Source organism: Necator americanus, chromosome X (genome assembly GCF_031761385.1).
Source record: "Necator americanus strain Aroian chromosome X, whole genome shotgun sequence".
Lineage (NCBI taxonomy): Eukaryota > Metazoa > Nematoda > Chromadorea > Rhabditida > Ancylostomatidae > Necator > Necator americanus.
In genome coordinates this window covers 4,474,865-4,492,789 of record NC_087376.1, presented here as the reverse complement: position 1 = coordinate 4,492,789, position 17,925 = coordinate 4,474,865, and the positions used below count along the sequence as shown (strand labels likewise).

The following is a 17,925-nucleotide window of genomic DNA, read 5'->3' as shown; positions in this document are numbered from 1 at the left end:
AATTACACTGGTGTCCTGATGTTCTCATAAAAGACTTCGTCCAGGGAAAAACAGGAAGCGAAACAACTGACATTTGGCCTCTAGAGACGTTTGGAAGGATTTTTGTTTCATTGATAGGATCCAATGAGACGAATAGCATTCTATATTTTGATGTACATGATGTTAATCAAGAATCCTTCCAGAAATCAGCTTGGAGGTTATATTGTGCATTTATGTGCGAAAAGGATCATTTGAAACCTTCCGGTATCCGTTGTCCGGGCGGATAGAATGTGCAATCGTCGACCAGATGACGGGATCTGAAATATAGCTCTGCCGATTGAACGCTTGGATCAATCCACAATTGTAGCCTAAGTAGCAGAAAAATTCTATTTCAGAAGAATATCACAATAACAATGTTATTGGAGAGAAATTCTCATAGATCTGATAAGGAATTTATTCTAGGAAACTGTTGATTCGGAAAATCTTTCATGGATAGTAAGTTCATGGGAAAATTTCAGTATTCATGATGTACTTGCCTACTATACCTATTCGTCCATGCTACACTTCCCTAGGAAATGAATCTTCTTCAAAGGAAATAAAAGTAGGAGTAAAAAGACTCGATTTTTCCTTGAATAAGGAAAAATTAAAGGATTTCCAAGGTTCTCATTACGCTATCAACTTATCTGCAAAACGAGAAAAAATGTGAAATGTCTGAAAATAAAATTCCGTTTATGAAAAAAACACAAAAATCCCCGTATGAAAGAACATATTCCGATGAAAGCTGAAATTTTCAAATCAGAAATCCAGAACAACAGCTGAGTCTGTTTAAAAATGATGATCTATGGTGATTAAAAGAAAATTCACATTTTCCGAGTTTTGGCTTGTAGTTTAACGTTCAATCAGCCACTACTTTTAACTATATCACAAAAGTATTCAAATAATATTTTTCAGAAAGTAAATATCTTATTTTAAGAATTGAAAAAATGCTAAAGAATACGAGAAAATTGGTCGAGTTTGAATTCCCAGTCTCTCAGTCTCGACAATCTTTTAACAATGCATTATTTTAAAAAATATTACTAACAACAAAATAATGGATAATATTACCTTATTAATCTCGAAAATAATGAGAAAATTCGAAATTATTCCTTTCGAGATAAAGATGGTCCCCAAGTTCATCCTTATTCTGTTCAAGCACACAAATTCAGAAACGAATCAACATCCTAGCTTTCTTTCTGGATCTAGCAGAGTTCTTTTTTTTTCGGGAAGCAATCTGCAGTTCGATGCTTTCGGATTCGTTCTTCAGCACCGCTTCACGCTTAAAAGGCATTGCGCTATATAATGCGGATGGGGGGAAAAGTTTGCTCTCAAGTGTCCCGGTTTTTTTTTTCCCTCAGCCCTCAGCAGCAAGTTTGCACTTCACAATTGAATGAATTGCATGGAATTATTCGAGAATAAACGGAACAAACAAACACATTTTAGTCTTGTTGAAATTTTCTGGAAAAAAAACCTTAATTTTATCTACATATAATCACATACCTGCAAATAACTATCATCTCGTAGAGTTTGTTGTGTAATTGTCTGACCAGCTTTCTGCCATTCAATATCCACAGGTGAATCCGTATTTTTTAACTGTAACAGAAACTTTAGGATATCCTAAAATAACCAGATATATTTGAGAAAATATCTTACATCACAAATCAAATCCTGACGGAAATTTTCGATCACTTCAAGCTTCTCGTGTTTATCACCAAGAATTGCCGGTATTGAAACCACATCCAGACTCGTTTCCAAATCATCTGAGCCGACAGCATTTGTTGCAATGCAGGTATATCTAAATAGTTATTTTTCAAAAAAAGTACAGCTCATAGGTTTGATTTTTTCCTGAAAAAAATAACTAATTAGGTTTTCAGTTTAAAAAAAAAAGAATTTTTGTGGGGAAAAATCTCATACGTTGTCATTTCCACAAGAATTTTTCAGAGCAATAAAATGCCCGATTTCATCGACACTCACGTTCCCTTTTACAGTAATCATTTTTCAGTAATAGTAATTAGTAATTAGTTATAATTAGTAAGCAAAGTAAGTAATTGTCAGTAAAGTAAACAGTAATAAAATCTTTTTTTTTAAATCTTTCTGTCGCCACCTCAAATAATCTCTTCATCGTGTCGAGTCGCGTATATACGTATCATAACAGATTTCTACTTGTATAACAAGTATATAACAGTAATGTAACAAAATATAGAAAAATTATGTAGTTATTTTCTTGAACAAAATAAAAATTATTTATGAAAACTCTGCAAAAATCAATACACCTGTAATCCACTAGTCAATTGTTTGTTTTTTTTTGAGGAATTGTTTATTGTATCGGGTTAGCTATACGAAATATGGAGAGGGTTAACAGTACCTCTGATAGCACGCCTTCAAAAAAAAAATTCATAAATGAAAATAAGAAGGTTGTTCTACCCTTATGAATACTAAATTACTTCTATTCGGACTTAGTTTTTTTTTTTTTTGACGGCTCAGCAATGCTGCAAAATTTAAATCATAACCAAAAATGAGCGGAAAAAATTCAGGTACACTCTTTATTTGAAGTTAATTCCTCAAAAAAAAATTAGCCAAAGGGAAAGGATCCCTCTTCTGGAAACTATTATAAACGCAGTAGTTCTTCAATTTATTTATAAAGTTTTTAACATATTGATTTGATTTATTTTTTTAAATAATAAATCATTAAATAATTTGATAGAATGACAATGGAATAAAATAAAAAACCTTAATAATACTTCACCCAACATAATTCTACTGCCTTAGCTCCTTAAAGGCATCACCTCACGAATCTGAGGTGATGCAGATTTCAGGTGGAGGAGTATTCTTATACGGGAGGGGAGAATACGGAGAAGAGGGTGATTCCGTCCATTTCTTCCTAATTGCCGTAAAAAAAACGGCCCGGAAGATGCGGCGCGCGCACAAGCCTGGCGCGCTCCAATCGAACTCCTTGTAGAAAATAGTGCGGCAGAACGCCCGAAGCCGTATCTTCCGGGCCGTTTTTTACGGCAATTAGGAAGAAATGGACGGAATCACCCCCTCTCCATAGTCTACTATCCTGTATACGAATACTCCTCCTGAAATCCGTACCACCTCAGATTCGTGGAGTGATGCCTTTAAGTAAAGTACACACAAGTATGCTTGGATAAACTTCTCATATTACATCGTCTCGATTATCATACAAACCAAGCTCCTAAGTTCATAAATGTCAACAGATGAATATTTCCTTTTTTATAGCAGCTGTGTAGTCCTTTCCACTTCATCCAAGTAATCATACGATGCAGGTCTTGGCACGAAAATCATTATAGGGACATTCCATTTTAGTCGAATTAAATTTCGTAATTAATGGTCAAAGTGAAATGAAAACAAGGAGGGGAATCGTACATATTCTACGATTTCTTTCTAAATATAACCGGATAAATAAATAATAAATAATAAGCAAGCGAAAAAAATGAAACAACACACAAATAAACATAAAATAAATATATAAAGTGTTATAGTATAAGTAGTAAATAAATAAGTGAATTAGTATAAGGAAAAAGGAGAGATGAGGAAAAAGATCCAGAAAAACCCTTGAGAGATAAGGAAATAGATAATGAAAAAACCTTATGTCTGTTTCACATTTAATCATACTAAAAAAACAATTTCCATTAAAAAATTATGAATTTCCTAGATCGAATTTTTCTGAAATATCCTAGAAATTTTATAAAATATTTAACCTGATGGAGATGGTTTATCGTTCCATTTTTCAAAAAAAAATCTCCTTGCTTCAGTTTTATAGCCTGAACGATGCAGCACTCTAGCCCTTTTAAATGACAAAAAACATCTTTTTGTAAAAATTACAGGATCAGGTAAACCCCGGTTTACATAAATAATAGCTTTTTTACCGGTTTCTAAACAATTTTATAGCAAGTTCGTAGGAGAAAAAGTGACCCGTTCTTGATATTATAGTTTTATATATAATTTTGTTGCAATATTTAAAAACATCAGATGAAAAAACCGGAATCCACGTAGAACATCACGATAAGTAGCTTCATATAGGTCCCACGTCATAATCTTCGCATTTTAAAAAGGAAATTACTGAAAAAAGTGCTTGGGATTAGATTTTCAATTCATGGAATCTTGCAGGATTCATGGACTTGCAGGATTCTAGATGATAACTTTATTCCAAAAATGATACATATCAGTCAGATTTAGTCAAGTATTCCTTTCATTTTTTTCAAGAAAACATTTTTATCTTTCATTTTTTTCAGGAGAAAAAAACTTTTATCCAGGAACATTCCACTTACTTGTTATTCACTTTAATCAATACAAATACAAAAACGGCAATGAACTGTCATTTTATTCACATCCTAATGTTATCTATGTTATTTCTGCACCATACAAATTTATTTTCTGATGATCTATGATCAATAATTATATGTTAAGAGCGCAAACGTATATTATAGTATTTTTCTACATGTATCCATTATTAAAAATTACAAATGTCAATCTTTTCTTTGTTTCCTCCTAACCTAAACATAACGTTTTGATTGTTTTTATGAACATTTTCACTTCGATCCCTCCTTACATACTCATTTTCTGAACGAAGATTTATATCCTGTTTTTGTGTTTTCATTCTAAGATATTATTAAAAGGGGGAAAAATACGTTAGTGAATAGTTCCGGGACCAGTTCTGGATTGTAGCACACCTTCGTTAGGATATTAAGTGACACGGTAAAAGGATAAAGGTTAAGTTGTACGGAATTGATCAATCTCTGAGTAATACGGTAATAATTGTAATCAAAATAATTCAAAAACTGACACAGAAGTTCATCCTGGATCTTGGGACCGTCTCAAGGATTGTAAGTATGTAGGGGAAAATCTACGCAGCTCAAAATAGTGGATTAATTCCGTGTCTCCTAACCTTAATCTCCTTATGAACCTCATGCTTAAATACATGAGGGCGACCTACCCACTTGTTAAAGTATCTGCCGGAAAAAAAAATCCATGAAAAAAGATTCCATCAGAAAATCCCCCAATGTATACTATAAATAGTACTATAATATAACAATAAATAAATAATAATAGTGAATATAAATAAATATATAGCACAAAGAATACTATAGATAGTATACCCTTTATGTTTACAGTTGTTATCTGTCAAATAACAACAAAACAACATTACATCCCAGAAAATTTTATGAGATGTTGTATAGGTGTATGTTATCCACAAAATAGCTCATATACTTCAGATGACGTCTGAAATTCGCCCGCTGTTACGCCCAGCTAACAATAAAATAGTTCAGTTATAGCCTTTTTCCGGATCATTTGAAAAATCCTTGGAGAATAAATTCGTGTTAATCTGCTTTGTGGAAAGAGAACCTTTTCACCATGGAACTAAACATTGTCCATCGTTACGGTACTACATTCTGGATAACAGAACAACAGTTTATGTTGAGAAGATTCTTCTTCCATTATGCAGATTAACACATTTTAACACATTTTTATCAACATTCTCCAAGGATTATTTCGAATAATCCAGGGAAAGGCTATACAGCAATTAACTATCCTTGTTCTCCTTCTCCTGTAAATCACCTGGCTTTGTCTTCTAACTGTGAGTTACTGATTTGTAGTTGACGTCCGCCATCCAGGAACACATGTCGTGGTGATGGTAGCAATGTTTGTCCGTCTCGAAGCCTAAATTATGTTTAAATTTTAAAAAATTAAAAATGGAATGGAGTCAAGGCACACTTTATTATTTGAGGTAATAATATTATTTTTAAACAGCTGAGCGGGTCCTTTGCTCTTCTATTTTTTCAACCACAAATAAATTTCTCAGGATTACCGAAGGATCTCCTTTTGTTATTGAAGACAGCAAACAAGTACAGAATTGGAAATCTTTGCAACAATTCGTCATCTTTGACCAGATATTGCATAGTAAAGTTCAGCATCATTCGTAATAATTTGATTATCCTTGTTTCATCCAAAAACTCACCAAGTAATCGCCGGTAGAGGAGATCCAGTTGCCGGACAAGTAAGTATTGAAGGTTTTCCAGCGTTCACCTGTACACGACGTACAAGATTTGGACCTTCGAATGATGGTGCTTCTGGAAGTTTTTTTAAATATATTTACATATCAAACAGTGAAATTTTTTTCCTATTGACATTTACAAAAAGAAAAAGTGAAATAGTATACCTAGCAGTTTCACATTGAAATCACGTTTATCCTCGCCAGCAGGATTTTTTGCGACACAAGTGTACCTGAAATTCAGGATAACCTTATGAAAAATTGTTACACATATTTTATTTCATTAACAGTTTCTAATTGTACGTAATTTTTGTACTAGATAGCAGTAAAAAAAGTGAAGTAGGGTTCTTCAAGTGCTACATGAGTTCTGATATCCAGGAAATACAAACAAAGAAATTTTCTTCCTGAACAAATTATTAATATCATTCTCTGGAAATAACAAAAATTTTGTGCTTTACTCCCTCCCAACACGTACGAAACCGTTATCATTTTGCGAATCACAGAAAAGCGAATTAGGGTAATTTGTTGCATTTTTTTTTCTATATTTTACGAAATTTACGTAAGGATCAGGCAAAAAATTTTCAATTTTCTCCTACCTTCCCGCATCGTCCTTGCTCAAACTAAGGAAGTAAAGCTTCTGTCCGTTTGCAGAAGTTTTAACGTTTTGTTGTTGGCTCAATGGACGACCAGCCTGTAAATTTAAATATAAAATAAATAAAAAAGATAAATCAAAAGAAAAATTACAAGTAGCAGAAATATAAAGTAGGTAGAAAAAAAGGAAATTACCAAAATTAACTGAGATATTTCAGCCGATTACAAAAATATAGCTTTCACATACAAAATAACTCAAACCTTGAGCCATGTAACAGCAGGAGTTGGTTTTCCGTGAACTGGACAGGAAAGAGTGACAGTACGCTCAGCGACCTCCTCAATATCCGACGGAATTCCATCTTTTTCGATTCGTGGTGGTGCTTAAGAAAGATATGTATTAGATCCAATTTGAAGGAAAAGAAGAAAAACTCAAGAATCCTGAAAAAAAAACTCACTCAATACATTCACTAACACATCTTGTTCGGATGTTCCGGCTTTATTCGAAGCTTCACAGGTGAATCGTCCAGAATCATGTTGCTGTAATGTAATGAGGTGTTTTCAAACAAAAACTAACAACTTTAATCAACCTCACCTTAATCCTGGCAATTTTTATTTCACTTCCAGACATTTGTGCTGATCTGATAACATTGCTGATGTTTTCCGGATGAAGAACTTCTCCATCCTTCTGCCAAGTGATTTTCGGTTCTGGTTTTCCTGTTGCTGGACAGGATAAGGTGATAGAACTGTCTTCAGTAACGGATCTATAATTGTTGTATTGATTTTTGATGAGATTTTTTTACGCGAGGTTGTAAACAATCTATAAATACATAAATTCTAAAAAAAATCCAAAATTCATTAAACATCATCTGCAAATCTAAGAGGATCAATAAATGACCAAATTAAAAAAAAAATTCTAGAAATTCTGGCACAAAATGGCATTGTTACCTGTTTTTATCCTTATCCAACATAATAATACTTGGTGGTACAAGAACAACGAGTTTATAGTCGACGCGTGTTTCGCCTGCATCATTTTTTATTCGACAGCTGTATGCTCCTTCGTCCGATAGCGTAACGCTTAACAAAAACGGTTTGGATGATATCATTTGTGAAAAAATTTTAAAAAGTTTTAAAAACAAACTTTTGCACATTAAGCCGCCTATCACCATGTCCTCTTGAAAATCTTGGATTATTTGTCGGGATTGGCTTGAAATCGTATAACCTGAAAAAATATACAAGAATAAAAATATAAATATAAAAAATATATAAAAAAATATGAATAAACGATCCAAACGTTTCAAGGCAGTTTCTAGCAAATGAAACAGTGACTACACAGGAAAAAAAAAATAAATCCAGATAAAAATTCTTAAAAAGGTACGTGATAGGAGAGTTTTCAGCAATAAATAGAAATAACAATGTATATTATAGAAGCGAGTAGAGCAAGTCACAATTATAACAACATTAACAAAAAATATCCTCATTTTTCTATCACATTTTAAATACAAAATTAGTAACCATCATAGATAACACAGAAACTCGTGCAAAGCTCTATTTTCATTCATATCTAAAATTAGCCTTATTCAAATGCTACACACGTTTCCGCAAAATTTTTAATGGAATTGTTGGATCCCAGTGCAAAAAAAAATTTAGAACAGGGACTAATTACAAATTATACAGGACCTCTATAGTTTTAGAAGAGCCGCATGTGTTGAGATTTTTTTCCTTTTTCCAAATTCAACACTTACACCAATACTAATTTTGAAAAAAAAAGAGTAAAGCGCACAAAAATATCACATATATACATATCACTGAAAAAAATCTGTCGAATAAAATTGTAAAATTATATCCTGAAAAAAGGGAACAACTCGCCATCCAACATGTCCTTTAAAGTTTTTCTCAACGATAGGGCAACGGAAATGTGCAGTTCCACCTTCGAATACCTCTACAGTCTCCTTGATACCACGTAGGACAGCCGGACGAGCTTTAAAAAAAATTTTCCAGCTCAATGGTGCAATTTTTAATCGCGGTTTACGATTTTTTTTTTACTAAATTTTAAGGAATGATAGGGGAAAAATCGATAAAACGTACTTATAATATCCACATCGAAATTAATTTCAGCACTTCCCACATCATTCTTAGCGTGACACGCATAGGATCCTCGGTGACCTTAAAAAAATTTTACAAACTAAATAATTCTGCTATGAACGCCAAACGTTATCCATAATTTACTGGTTTCAGCGTGGCTAATCTTGAATTGTTGGCCTTCGGAAAGTGTTCTGACTGATTTCAAACCATTCACAGGTTGTCCATCCTACAAAAATAATACTTTATTCAGAAAAAAAGAAAGAAAAGAAAAAAAAACAGAAGAAGTTCAACCTTTGTCCAAACGATCACTGGTTGAGGACTACCTTCCACTTCGCAAGGAAGTACCAACGAATTGTTCTCAATTACCGTATACTCTCCACCTTCATTCAAAATTGTTGGTGGAACTAAAAGATTGAGAGATGAAGGAAATTCTATGCGGTTTTATAGCCAAATAATCCTGTATATTCACGGATATGGAGAGAGAATGACGTCATTATTACTAACCTTGGACCTCCAATTTATAAGTTTTTGACGTTTCTCCAGCTGCGTTTTTTGCCGTACACGTGAACGTTCCTTCATCGTTCACTTGTGCGAATGGGATGAATAAATGACGTCCCCCGGATAGGATCTGGAAAAGAAAAAATGTGTTATTTCTCCTCATACAATATCTCTGGATGAAATTTTTGCCAATTGAACTACCTGTACATTTTCCACACCATTAACGGCAGGTAGCTGATGTCGGGACCATGATAATTCGACACCGATTGGATCTTTAATAGGACATTCCAGAGTGACAGGACGAGTTATGTTCACCTAAAAATCGATACATATGGATGCCATGCATACAGTAAAACAGACCATACCTTCACAATCGTGATCTCATCACTACCCTCCAAATCGGGTTTCTGGATTACTCGAACGTTGAACGTTTTTTCAGCAGATCCAGCTTTATTGGATAATGCACAACGGAACACGCCTGCACTGTTACGTGTTACACCGCTCATCGCCAAAGTATGATCTCCGTTCAGTAGCTGGAATAAACGATATTATCTGGATAACAACATCAGGATTTCTGGATAACACATGTACCTGTGCCGTTCTAGGAAGAGAATCACCATCTTTGGTCCATTGTACGACTGGTTCAGGACTTGCATCATAGTCACAATCCAGAGTCATCTCGAATCCTTCTACTACTTCCACATCTTCTACCAGTGATCCTTTGATATGCGGTGCAACTAAAAATCACTGTATTTCGGAAGTTGATCCAGAAACTCGTCAAGCATATGGTGGAAGATTTTCAGAAAAAAAAACAGTATTAACGAAATCCGGAATGGTGAGAAGTTTGCAGATACTTTCATGTAGAAATCGAATGTAGGATGGTATGTATATGTAAGGGTGATTAACTGCTACGCGCTGAATGAATTAAAATAGCAGGGATCAGTTCTCGCCGTTCAAACGATGCCATAATACATCTTTATAATGGTATTATTATCCACGCATGACGAAGAAATTAAATCTTAAAAGTAAGGGAAAAAACGTGGAAACCTATTCCAATTTTTGTTGCATGTATTTCTGGCATGATTTTGGAAAAAAAAAACTATATTTTTTAAGATTTGTCAACCACAAAGTATTAAGCTGCATTTCATTCAAAAGAGTAATCTTAAAGAATTTGCGATCTAATTTTGTGGACTGAAATAACTAAGCCATATTCGATTGTGGATGCACACTTGGTGGAAGCGCAAAACAGAGTCTGTTTCTAGTTATCAAACAAGTTAACACAAGTTTATCTATGTGTTCCCAGTAAAAATAGAACAAAATCGAATTTTAAAAAATGAGGATAATCGGACCTACCTAACACAACAACTTCAAAATCTCGTGCCGCTTCACCGGCACTATTTTTTGCTATGCAAGTGAACGTGTCCTCATGATCTTTTTGTGCATTCACTAACATCAGCCGAGTTTTATCCACAGTGAAAATCCCCTCAGATGCCTGGAAGAAAAATCGTTCATCACTTCATTTTTTTTTTACATATCCTCAAAAGCTATCCACGAATAGAGATCATGAGCGAACCTCAATAGTTCGTCCTTGCCTCCTCCAAGTAATATCCACGTCTCCACCAACTACTGGACATTGAAGTATAGCCGTTTGTCCTTCGGTTACTTCAACAATCGTACGATCACCGGCATCTTTGATTGTTGGTGGGGCAACACTCTGTAGAGTAAAATTAAAACATTTTTTTTATTATTTAGTGTACGTCCATATCCAGAAATTGGCTACATTAGAGGATCACATTAGTCAATATAAATTCCCAGAAAAAGGCGAGAAATTTGAAATTAGAGATAGAAATTTCAAGTCACCATTATCCTAAAAAGTTGAATAGTTCTCCAAAAACTAGGAAGGAAAAATTAGAAATACAATAAGTATATATCTATAAATATAAATTATATTTGAAGAAGTAAGTCAAATAAATAAATGTATTTACATGGCACATTTAATTATTTAATCACTCGCTGTTCATTTAATTGATCGCGCTCGGTAGTATATAATATTACAAAAATAGCAATAATAATAATAATAATAATAATAATAGTAATGATAATGTTAATAATAATAACAATAAAAATATAATATAATTTTGAAAAAATACACCGAAATTTTGTTGTTGATGCCGTGCTAAAATCCATTTAGTTTCAAAATCCAAGCACCTCTTATCCGATATCCAGAAGAAAGTGATAGTTGAGAGTTTAAGGTACCTGCACGAAGAAATCTCTTGCAATAGATCCAGCTTTGTTAGAAACAAGACATGTGAAGCGATGTGTTGTCATTCCTTGTGAATCCATTGTCAATCTTTGTCCATTGTCACTGAAATATCGCTTTTAAAAGACAATTCCTGAGAAAAAAAAAATGGACATTGAAAAAATCCTGTTACCTAAATACATTTTCAGTGATTGTCTGACCATCCTTTCTCCATTCCAGAAGTGGAGCTGGGGAACCTTTGACAAGACAAGCTAAGCTCAATGGTGATCCACTAATTACTCGGACATTCTGGTCGAATTGTTTTTCAATGAATTCCGGTGGTTCTGAAATGGATTCATTAGGATGAAGCAACATATTTCCAATGAAATCCTACAATTACATTTTTAATACTATTATATCACTGTATAAATATTATTACATATTTGTATTATATTTATATTTCTATACTCTTATTTGACAACACCATTTTGAATTTGAAAAATTTGCATTTTCATGGTTAAAACAATGCAGCTGTAGCCATTCAGGATAGAAAAGCCTGGTTCTTGAATAATTCCGTGCAAAAAAAAAAAACAAATCAAGAAAATAAGGTATAAACTGACCAAGGACAGTGACATGAATGTTCTTTCGACTTTCACCGGCAGAATTTCGTACAATACAAGTATAGATCCCAGCATTTGCAGGAAGTGCATCGACAAGGAATACACGTTGACCATCGAAAGGAACTTGTACATTTCGTGGTAGTGTTTCCGAGTTGTTCTAGAAAAATAATCACATTCATTTTAATAAAATTTACATATCTGCTTTGGTTGTGGCACTATTTGAACCTAAATAACATCACAAATTAAAATTTCGAAAGGGTTTCAGAAAGTTAGTTTCCTAGAATTTATACGGAAAATCCCTAAAACTACAGAATTTTCCGGTAATATTTGTGTTTATTCCTGAGAATTATTGATGGAAGGGACTAAATGAGGACAATTAAGCCAGGATTTGATCTCTCAAGCCTCAGAATAGTTCCTACAAGATTGTTACCTTATTTAAAGAGGAACCCAACACTTATTTTCCACTATCACCTAGAATATAATTTTTCCAAGCTCTGATCACACAACAGAGCCGAAAAAAAAACGAAGAAAAATCAGGAAAGAATGAAAAATACGTAGTTAAGAGCTATATCAGTAGAGTTACATAATGTGAAGATCCAGTGAATGAGGAGGAGAACTCAGTGAGGATCTCCTCATTTGAAGGATCACTGTCAGATTGTAATGAGTGTGCATAGCGGATTCCAGAGAAGATGGATTTGAGGATGATTCAGGACTTAAACCTTAGACCTAGAGAACTGTAGAGGTTCAATTTTCCAGATTTTTTCTCTAAAATACATATTTTGCTTATAAATTCGACATGTATAAACATTTATACGTTAACTTTAACGTACGTACCGTATCGTAGTTGTGAAAAAAAAGATGAGTTAAGCAAATATGTACGAAAGTACACCACCATATACATATATATATACACTTTTCATGTGTTCATAGAATTTGTCAGCTTTTATGCATGACATTTCATATTGAAGCACATTTGCTCACCGAATAAATAAAAGCGCCTCATTTAAAATGCACATATTTTGTTTCATTGAATTGATTTTTTATTTATTCGGCAGTATTTTCAACGAGAAATTTCTTGATAACTTCATAAAAATGAATACTTGTTTGTTTTTTTCTTCATTTCCGCCAAATATTGCTACTCAAAATCTTTAACACGCAAAACTAAAACTCGAATTTCTCGGTATTTTTTTGATGACAAAATTTCAGCTTTAAGGAAAATTTTCACCTATGTAATGTTATAAACAAAAACGAATCTATCGAAACAATCCAGAAACATAGAGATTTTGCACAGAGACTCAATATTTCTCATGTTCTAATCAATTATCATGTCCAATTCAAATAGGAAGGAAAGAAATAAACAAAATAAAAAAACAATATGTAGAAATTCAGGGTGGTTTGAAATTCCAGAGCACTGTATCCATTGGTTTCCGAAAAAAAAAAGGTATAAATAGAGATATAAAAAAAGAAACATCTACAATTCTGCAAATGTTCTCATACAACTACTGCCCTGGAGAAGAAAAAAATCTTCAAGTTACTGTAGTTTACTACAGCTAGTGTAGTTTTTTTGTTGTAAGAACTAAGGCAACAAAAAAATCACCCTCAAAAGTTGGTTTTTTTTTAAATTGTACGATCGAAATGTATGTGAATCTGTAAAAAATTGAAAAAAGAGATATATCCCGATTAGTAGCATTATTAACTAAGGGTTAAGTATGGTGACAAATCTTGCAGATCGGAGTCAAACTTTTAAAAAAATAACAATAAAAGACCAATAATAGTGAGTAAAAAAAGTGCATATGCAAATTTGTTCTTATATCATTATATTATATTATTATTCCTCCATGTTCTTATAAAATTGGATTTGATGCATTCAGCGAAAGAATTTACGGCTAGGTTAAAGGTGATAGCAATCTTTGAAAGTGAAATGGAAAAAAAAAACCAATGCAGGTTTTGTCCAGAAATAAAACCCTTTTTAACAAATTATCATTTTTACAGTACAAATGAATGTAAAGAAAATACTTCATGACTTGAAAGGAGCGCAAAAAAGTAGTTTTTTTTTCTTTGTAGCCTTGCCACGTATAAGAAATACAAAAAAAAAGAAACGACAGCACTCCGTTCCCCACAAGTCCTGAAAAATGAATAGCCGGCGTTAAAAGCCGAAAAAATTGAAATAAACAGCATAAAACATTTGGAATTGTGATTTCTCTCCATAATTCTGCACCTTCTTCTTATCCTTAACTTACAGCATGGATTTTTAGGGAAAAAATGCAAAAAAAAAAACGAATACCTACTCATACCTACTCGTTACTTCGAGTAACTTTGAAAAGTAATATTAAACTATTGGTTAAAATTAAAGTTTAAGTAAAATTAGAATTTGAGTACATTTGCAACTTAAAACAACTACAGTTAAAAAAAAACTTTTTGTTCATGTTTTCAAGTTCCTGATTGGATCTTAGGTGTCAATTTTTCACGGATCAATCATAAAAATCTCACCAATCGCCATAACGTGGTTGTCCTGTCATCACCTGAGTTCGCCACGTCACATGACAATGTCACAGCTTTCCCGACAACTACCTCAATTGACTCATCCGAACCGACCTTCGGTGGAGCTAGAAATAAAACATTTTTTTCTGGGAAAAAAAATCTTCTCAGATGAGTGTAAAATATTTTTCTTTTTTTTTAGCGCCGTATAATTCATTGTTGACGATAGTGTATTGAGGTTCGCAAAGTAATCGCATGTTTTCGCGTGGATTTTTATTGATTTATTCTAGACATGTAACGAATCTTGTGGATTATATCCATAGAAGGAGTCATTCAGCTCTTTTCTACTCTGTTTTTGCTTGGACCTCGGTTGCCGCGACAACAAACGCACATTGATTGCGCCGCCCAGCTGGCGCTGACCAATGCTTTCCAGCAGTTCTTCCTATTTCAGTTGTTTCCTGTTTCTTCTTATAATTATCTCATACTATTTCATCCCTCAATTCCTCCTCTTCCACACCTCACTATAAAATTTCATCCTCTTAGAACCATTTCAATCATTTTACATATCAATTTGTTTAGATTTTAAAATGAAACTCGACTTTGATTTCAACAAAAAAGGTGGAACACCACCGGAAACAAAACAACCAACTGAGAAAGAGACAGAAGAACAGGTATGATCATTATTTCCGGAAAAAAAAGTACAGCTAATTACTGCTCTCAAAAAAAAAAGAAAAGAAAAAACCCCCTTAACACCAAAGCTTCTGAAAAAAACCGGAATTTTTTTTTCTGGAAGAAATAAAACTTGAAAAAAACTTGTGTGAAACCTTGAAAAATCAGGTTCCTCTCTCAGGTAAAATATTTTTCTCAATAATTTCACAATTTATTTTATAGCATCAACAGCAGAGCAACTGTTCATCGGCTACAAATACGAACGAATCAGAGTATCCTGTGATTGAGAACAATCTCGGGATGAATTGGTATCTTATTGCAAAAATGGGAAATATACAATTTCTTTTGTCATGTGTAAGTTTAACTTATTTTCTTGGATTAACTCAAATCTCTGGAACTCATTTATGTTTTCAGATCGCCTCCGTCTCACTTCTTGCAACAATGAGTATCATTGGGTTCTCGCTGTTACGTTTTACCTCATCAGCTTGGACCACCTACCTCATGTCAACCGCTTATATCGCAGTCAGAGCGTAAGAACAATTGCTTTTAAGACAATATTAAAATTAATTAACATTAAACAAGTAAATAAGTCATCAATTTGATCCAGAAACACTGACATTTCAGGCGGAATCACTAAACCATTTCCAGAATCCTGAGGAACCAAAGTCATATCCGATCCATAGCGCATTTTGAATAAAACTACTATTTTTGAATAGGCTAGGCGGCGAATCCAAAATGGAAAAGTGCAGTTTAAGAGGAAAAATGTATTTTTGAATTTGAAATCATTCAAATCCAAATTATTTCCACTAAAGTGTATGATACATAACTGTTGTAAACAGTTAAATCCAAAATCGAAAATGATTTCCTGAACTTCCCAATCCAATGATGAAATTAATGAACAAATGACGAGATAAAATCCCTTATGGAACGTGGATACGTAGAAAAACATTTAAGATACGTGAGAAACATGCACTTATGATTGAAAGCGGTGAATAGATCCTGAAAACAGGCAGGAATGAGTGAATATTTTAAAAGATATAAAAAAAAACCTAAGTAGTTTCCTATAGCAGTGGCCTCAAAAATACCTCAACAACTCCGGAATGATTTATCCAGAAAAGAATAATGGGTTTATGACTCTGTTAAACACCTATAAGACGTAATTTAATAGTAATAGAATAACCATTAATTTTATTATTGTTTTTTTGAAACTCTTAACCTTATGGAAATATATCTTAAAAAATGATAAAAGAAAAAAATAAAATAAATATATCTAATTATGACCTAAGAGTATTCTTCAGGAAAATTGTGAGAAAAAAACAGGAAAAGAGATAAAAACATGATTTGATGATAAATGATTTGTAACATAATTTTTATAGGAAAAAAAAGATGTAAGGTGATTTTAGAAGTGTTTTTTATAGCGGAAGATGGCGTTCATATCCGCATGTGATTGCGTATTGTGGAATGGTGATGTTCCAGACGGTGATTTACATGAGTAGCCTATGTTGGCTTGCTTATTCACTATATGGAACTGAATATCAGCTTCATACAAGTTTCCGTACAGGTTAATATCAAAAAAAATACTCGGCTTTCATGGATTTTTCCAGGAAAAAATGCTGAAAAAAAATATTTAGAAGCGATGTTCACAACGGCTAATCCAAACGCTCTACTTGCACTGATCGTTGTTGAGATGGTATCGTTGATGGGTACGGTATTTACTGGAGTATTTGGAATGATCGCGTGCTGTCGTGGACTCGGAAAAATGCTCCATCATATGGAACAATTGATTTTGGTAAGTAAAGTAGGTATTTTTTCTTTAAATTGTAGCATTTACTTATACCATAAAAATTCCAGATAATCCATAATTTTCAGTCTGGACGATACACCGCACCGGCTCCTCACATCACAATACGTTCTCTCTAAAGTTTAACAACGATTTTGTGTGTGTGTGTGTCTGTGAACAGATAAGAATCTGTTTACTTTCATCACGACGTACTACGTGTTTAACTTTCAGTGTTGTGTTCTTATTCAAAAAATGTTTTAAATTTAAAAGAAAAAAAACAACGCATATTTAGTTTACTTGAGAGTTTATAGTTGAATTCTAAAAAAAAAAGCTCGCTCGCTCGCTCGCTCCTTCGTTTGTTTCCATAGAGTTCGACGCAAAAACGCAAATATTGCTGGTTGCTTAGTAAAACGTTAAGAAATGATGCTTTTTTTTGTATACTTTGATAAAGTAGGCTATTAGTTTAGCGAATCTTTTGTAAAATAGCGAAGCCGCCTAGTTATTTATTATATGCGCCTTCTTTCCTGAACAAATATCCTAGAGAAATACGGCTATCGCTTACTTACTTCAGTTCCATCAATTCTTCATTGGATACACTTCAAAAAAAGAAAAACAACTCTATTAATGTTTGAGGACCCGCATATCTGGTCAAGTTATTCAGTTATTTTAGTAAAACTGGTAGCCCATATGGTAGAAAAAAATTATTTTTCCCTGACCTTCTTATCGTGTTGTGATGGAACGTTTATATACGGTAATGTAAATAATAAATATCCTGTGAGCTGAGCTGTCTGGAAAATCCGCTAAATATACGTCAATAACACAAGTAAACAAGACTAAGGAAGTATTAAAGGATGATGATGCACCTCTGCCAATGTCGTCAATAGTTTCTTCAACATCAAAACATAAATAAATTTAGAAAAAAAAGTTCGGTAGGTCAAAT

The 17,925-nt window shown here is 33.3% G+C and overlaps 2 protein-coding genes across 5 annotated transcripts in view; one reads left to right on the top strand and one right to left on the bottom strand.

The window, feature by feature from the left end:
• Window positions 1-17,925, bottom strand: part of RB195_021467 (uncharacterized protein) — a gene marked incomplete at both ends in the record, with an annotated part of 92,230 nt that overhangs the window by 53,881 nt on the left and 20,424 nt on the right. For 2 of the 4 annotated variants that reach the window (XM_064208216.1, XM_064208217.1), the window contains 27 exons: window positions 238-296; window positions 1,516-1,608; window positions 1,669-1,810; window positions 5,596-5,697; window positions 5,996-6,107; window positions 6,197-6,261; window positions 6,625-6,719; window positions 6,881-6,999; window positions 7,075-7,156; window positions 7,212-7,380; window positions 7,565-7,693; window positions 7,758-7,838; window positions 8,486-8,597; window positions 8,705-8,782; window positions 8,846-8,927; window positions 8,993-9,105; window positions 9,206-9,329; window positions 9,401-9,514; window positions 9,565-9,732; window positions 9,791-9,936; window positions 10,553-10,691; window positions 10,773-10,913; window positions 11,456-11,564; window positions 11,632-11,782; window positions 12,059-12,215; window positions 14,549-14,664; window positions 14,836-14,869. In XM_064208216.1, coding sequence (XP_064064096.1) covers window positions 238-296; window positions 1,516-1,608; window positions 1,669-1,810; window positions 5,596-5,697; window positions 5,996-6,107; window positions 6,197-6,261; window positions 6,625-6,719; window positions 6,881-6,999; window positions 7,075-7,156; window positions 7,212-7,380; window positions 7,565-7,693; window positions 7,758-7,838; window positions 8,486-8,597; window positions 8,705-8,782; window positions 8,846-8,927; window positions 8,993-9,105; window positions 9,206-9,329; window positions 9,401-9,514; window positions 9,565-9,732; window positions 9,791-9,936; window positions 10,553-10,691; window positions 10,773-10,913; window positions 11,456-11,564; window positions 11,632-11,782; window positions 12,059-12,215; window positions 14,549-14,664; window positions 14,836-14,869 — 3,032 coding nt within the window. Of the gene's footprint in view, window positions 1-237; window positions 297-1,515; window positions 1,609-1,668; window positions 1,811-5,595; window positions 5,698-5,995; window positions 6,108-6,196; window positions 6,262-6,624; window positions 6,720-6,880; window positions 7,000-7,074; window positions 7,157-7,211; window positions 7,381-7,564; window positions 7,694-7,757; window positions 7,839-8,485; window positions 8,598-8,704; window positions 8,783-8,845; window positions 8,928-8,992; window positions 9,106-9,205; window positions 9,330-9,400; window positions 9,515-9,564; window positions 9,733-9,790; window positions 9,937-10,552; window positions 10,692-10,772; window positions 10,914-11,455; window positions 11,565-11,631; window positions 11,783-12,058; window positions 12,216-14,548; window positions 14,665-14,835; window positions 14,870-14,901; window positions 14,930-17,925 lie in introns of those variants that run through there. The other 2 variants (XM_064208212.1, XM_064208215.1) reach the window with 2 other exon arrangements.
• Window positions 15,124-17,125, top strand: RB195_021468 (uncharacterized protein; the record flags this gene model as incomplete). The annotated part of the gene is made up of 6 exons (XM_064208219.1): window positions 15,124-15,207; window positions 15,428-15,559; window positions 15,620-15,735; window positions 16,624-16,766; window positions 16,837-16,994; window positions 17,075-17,125. The coding sequence occupies 6 exons, from the start codon at window positions 15,124-15,126 to the stop codon at window positions 17,123-17,125; spliced, it is 684 nt and encodes a 227-aa protein (XP_064064094.1).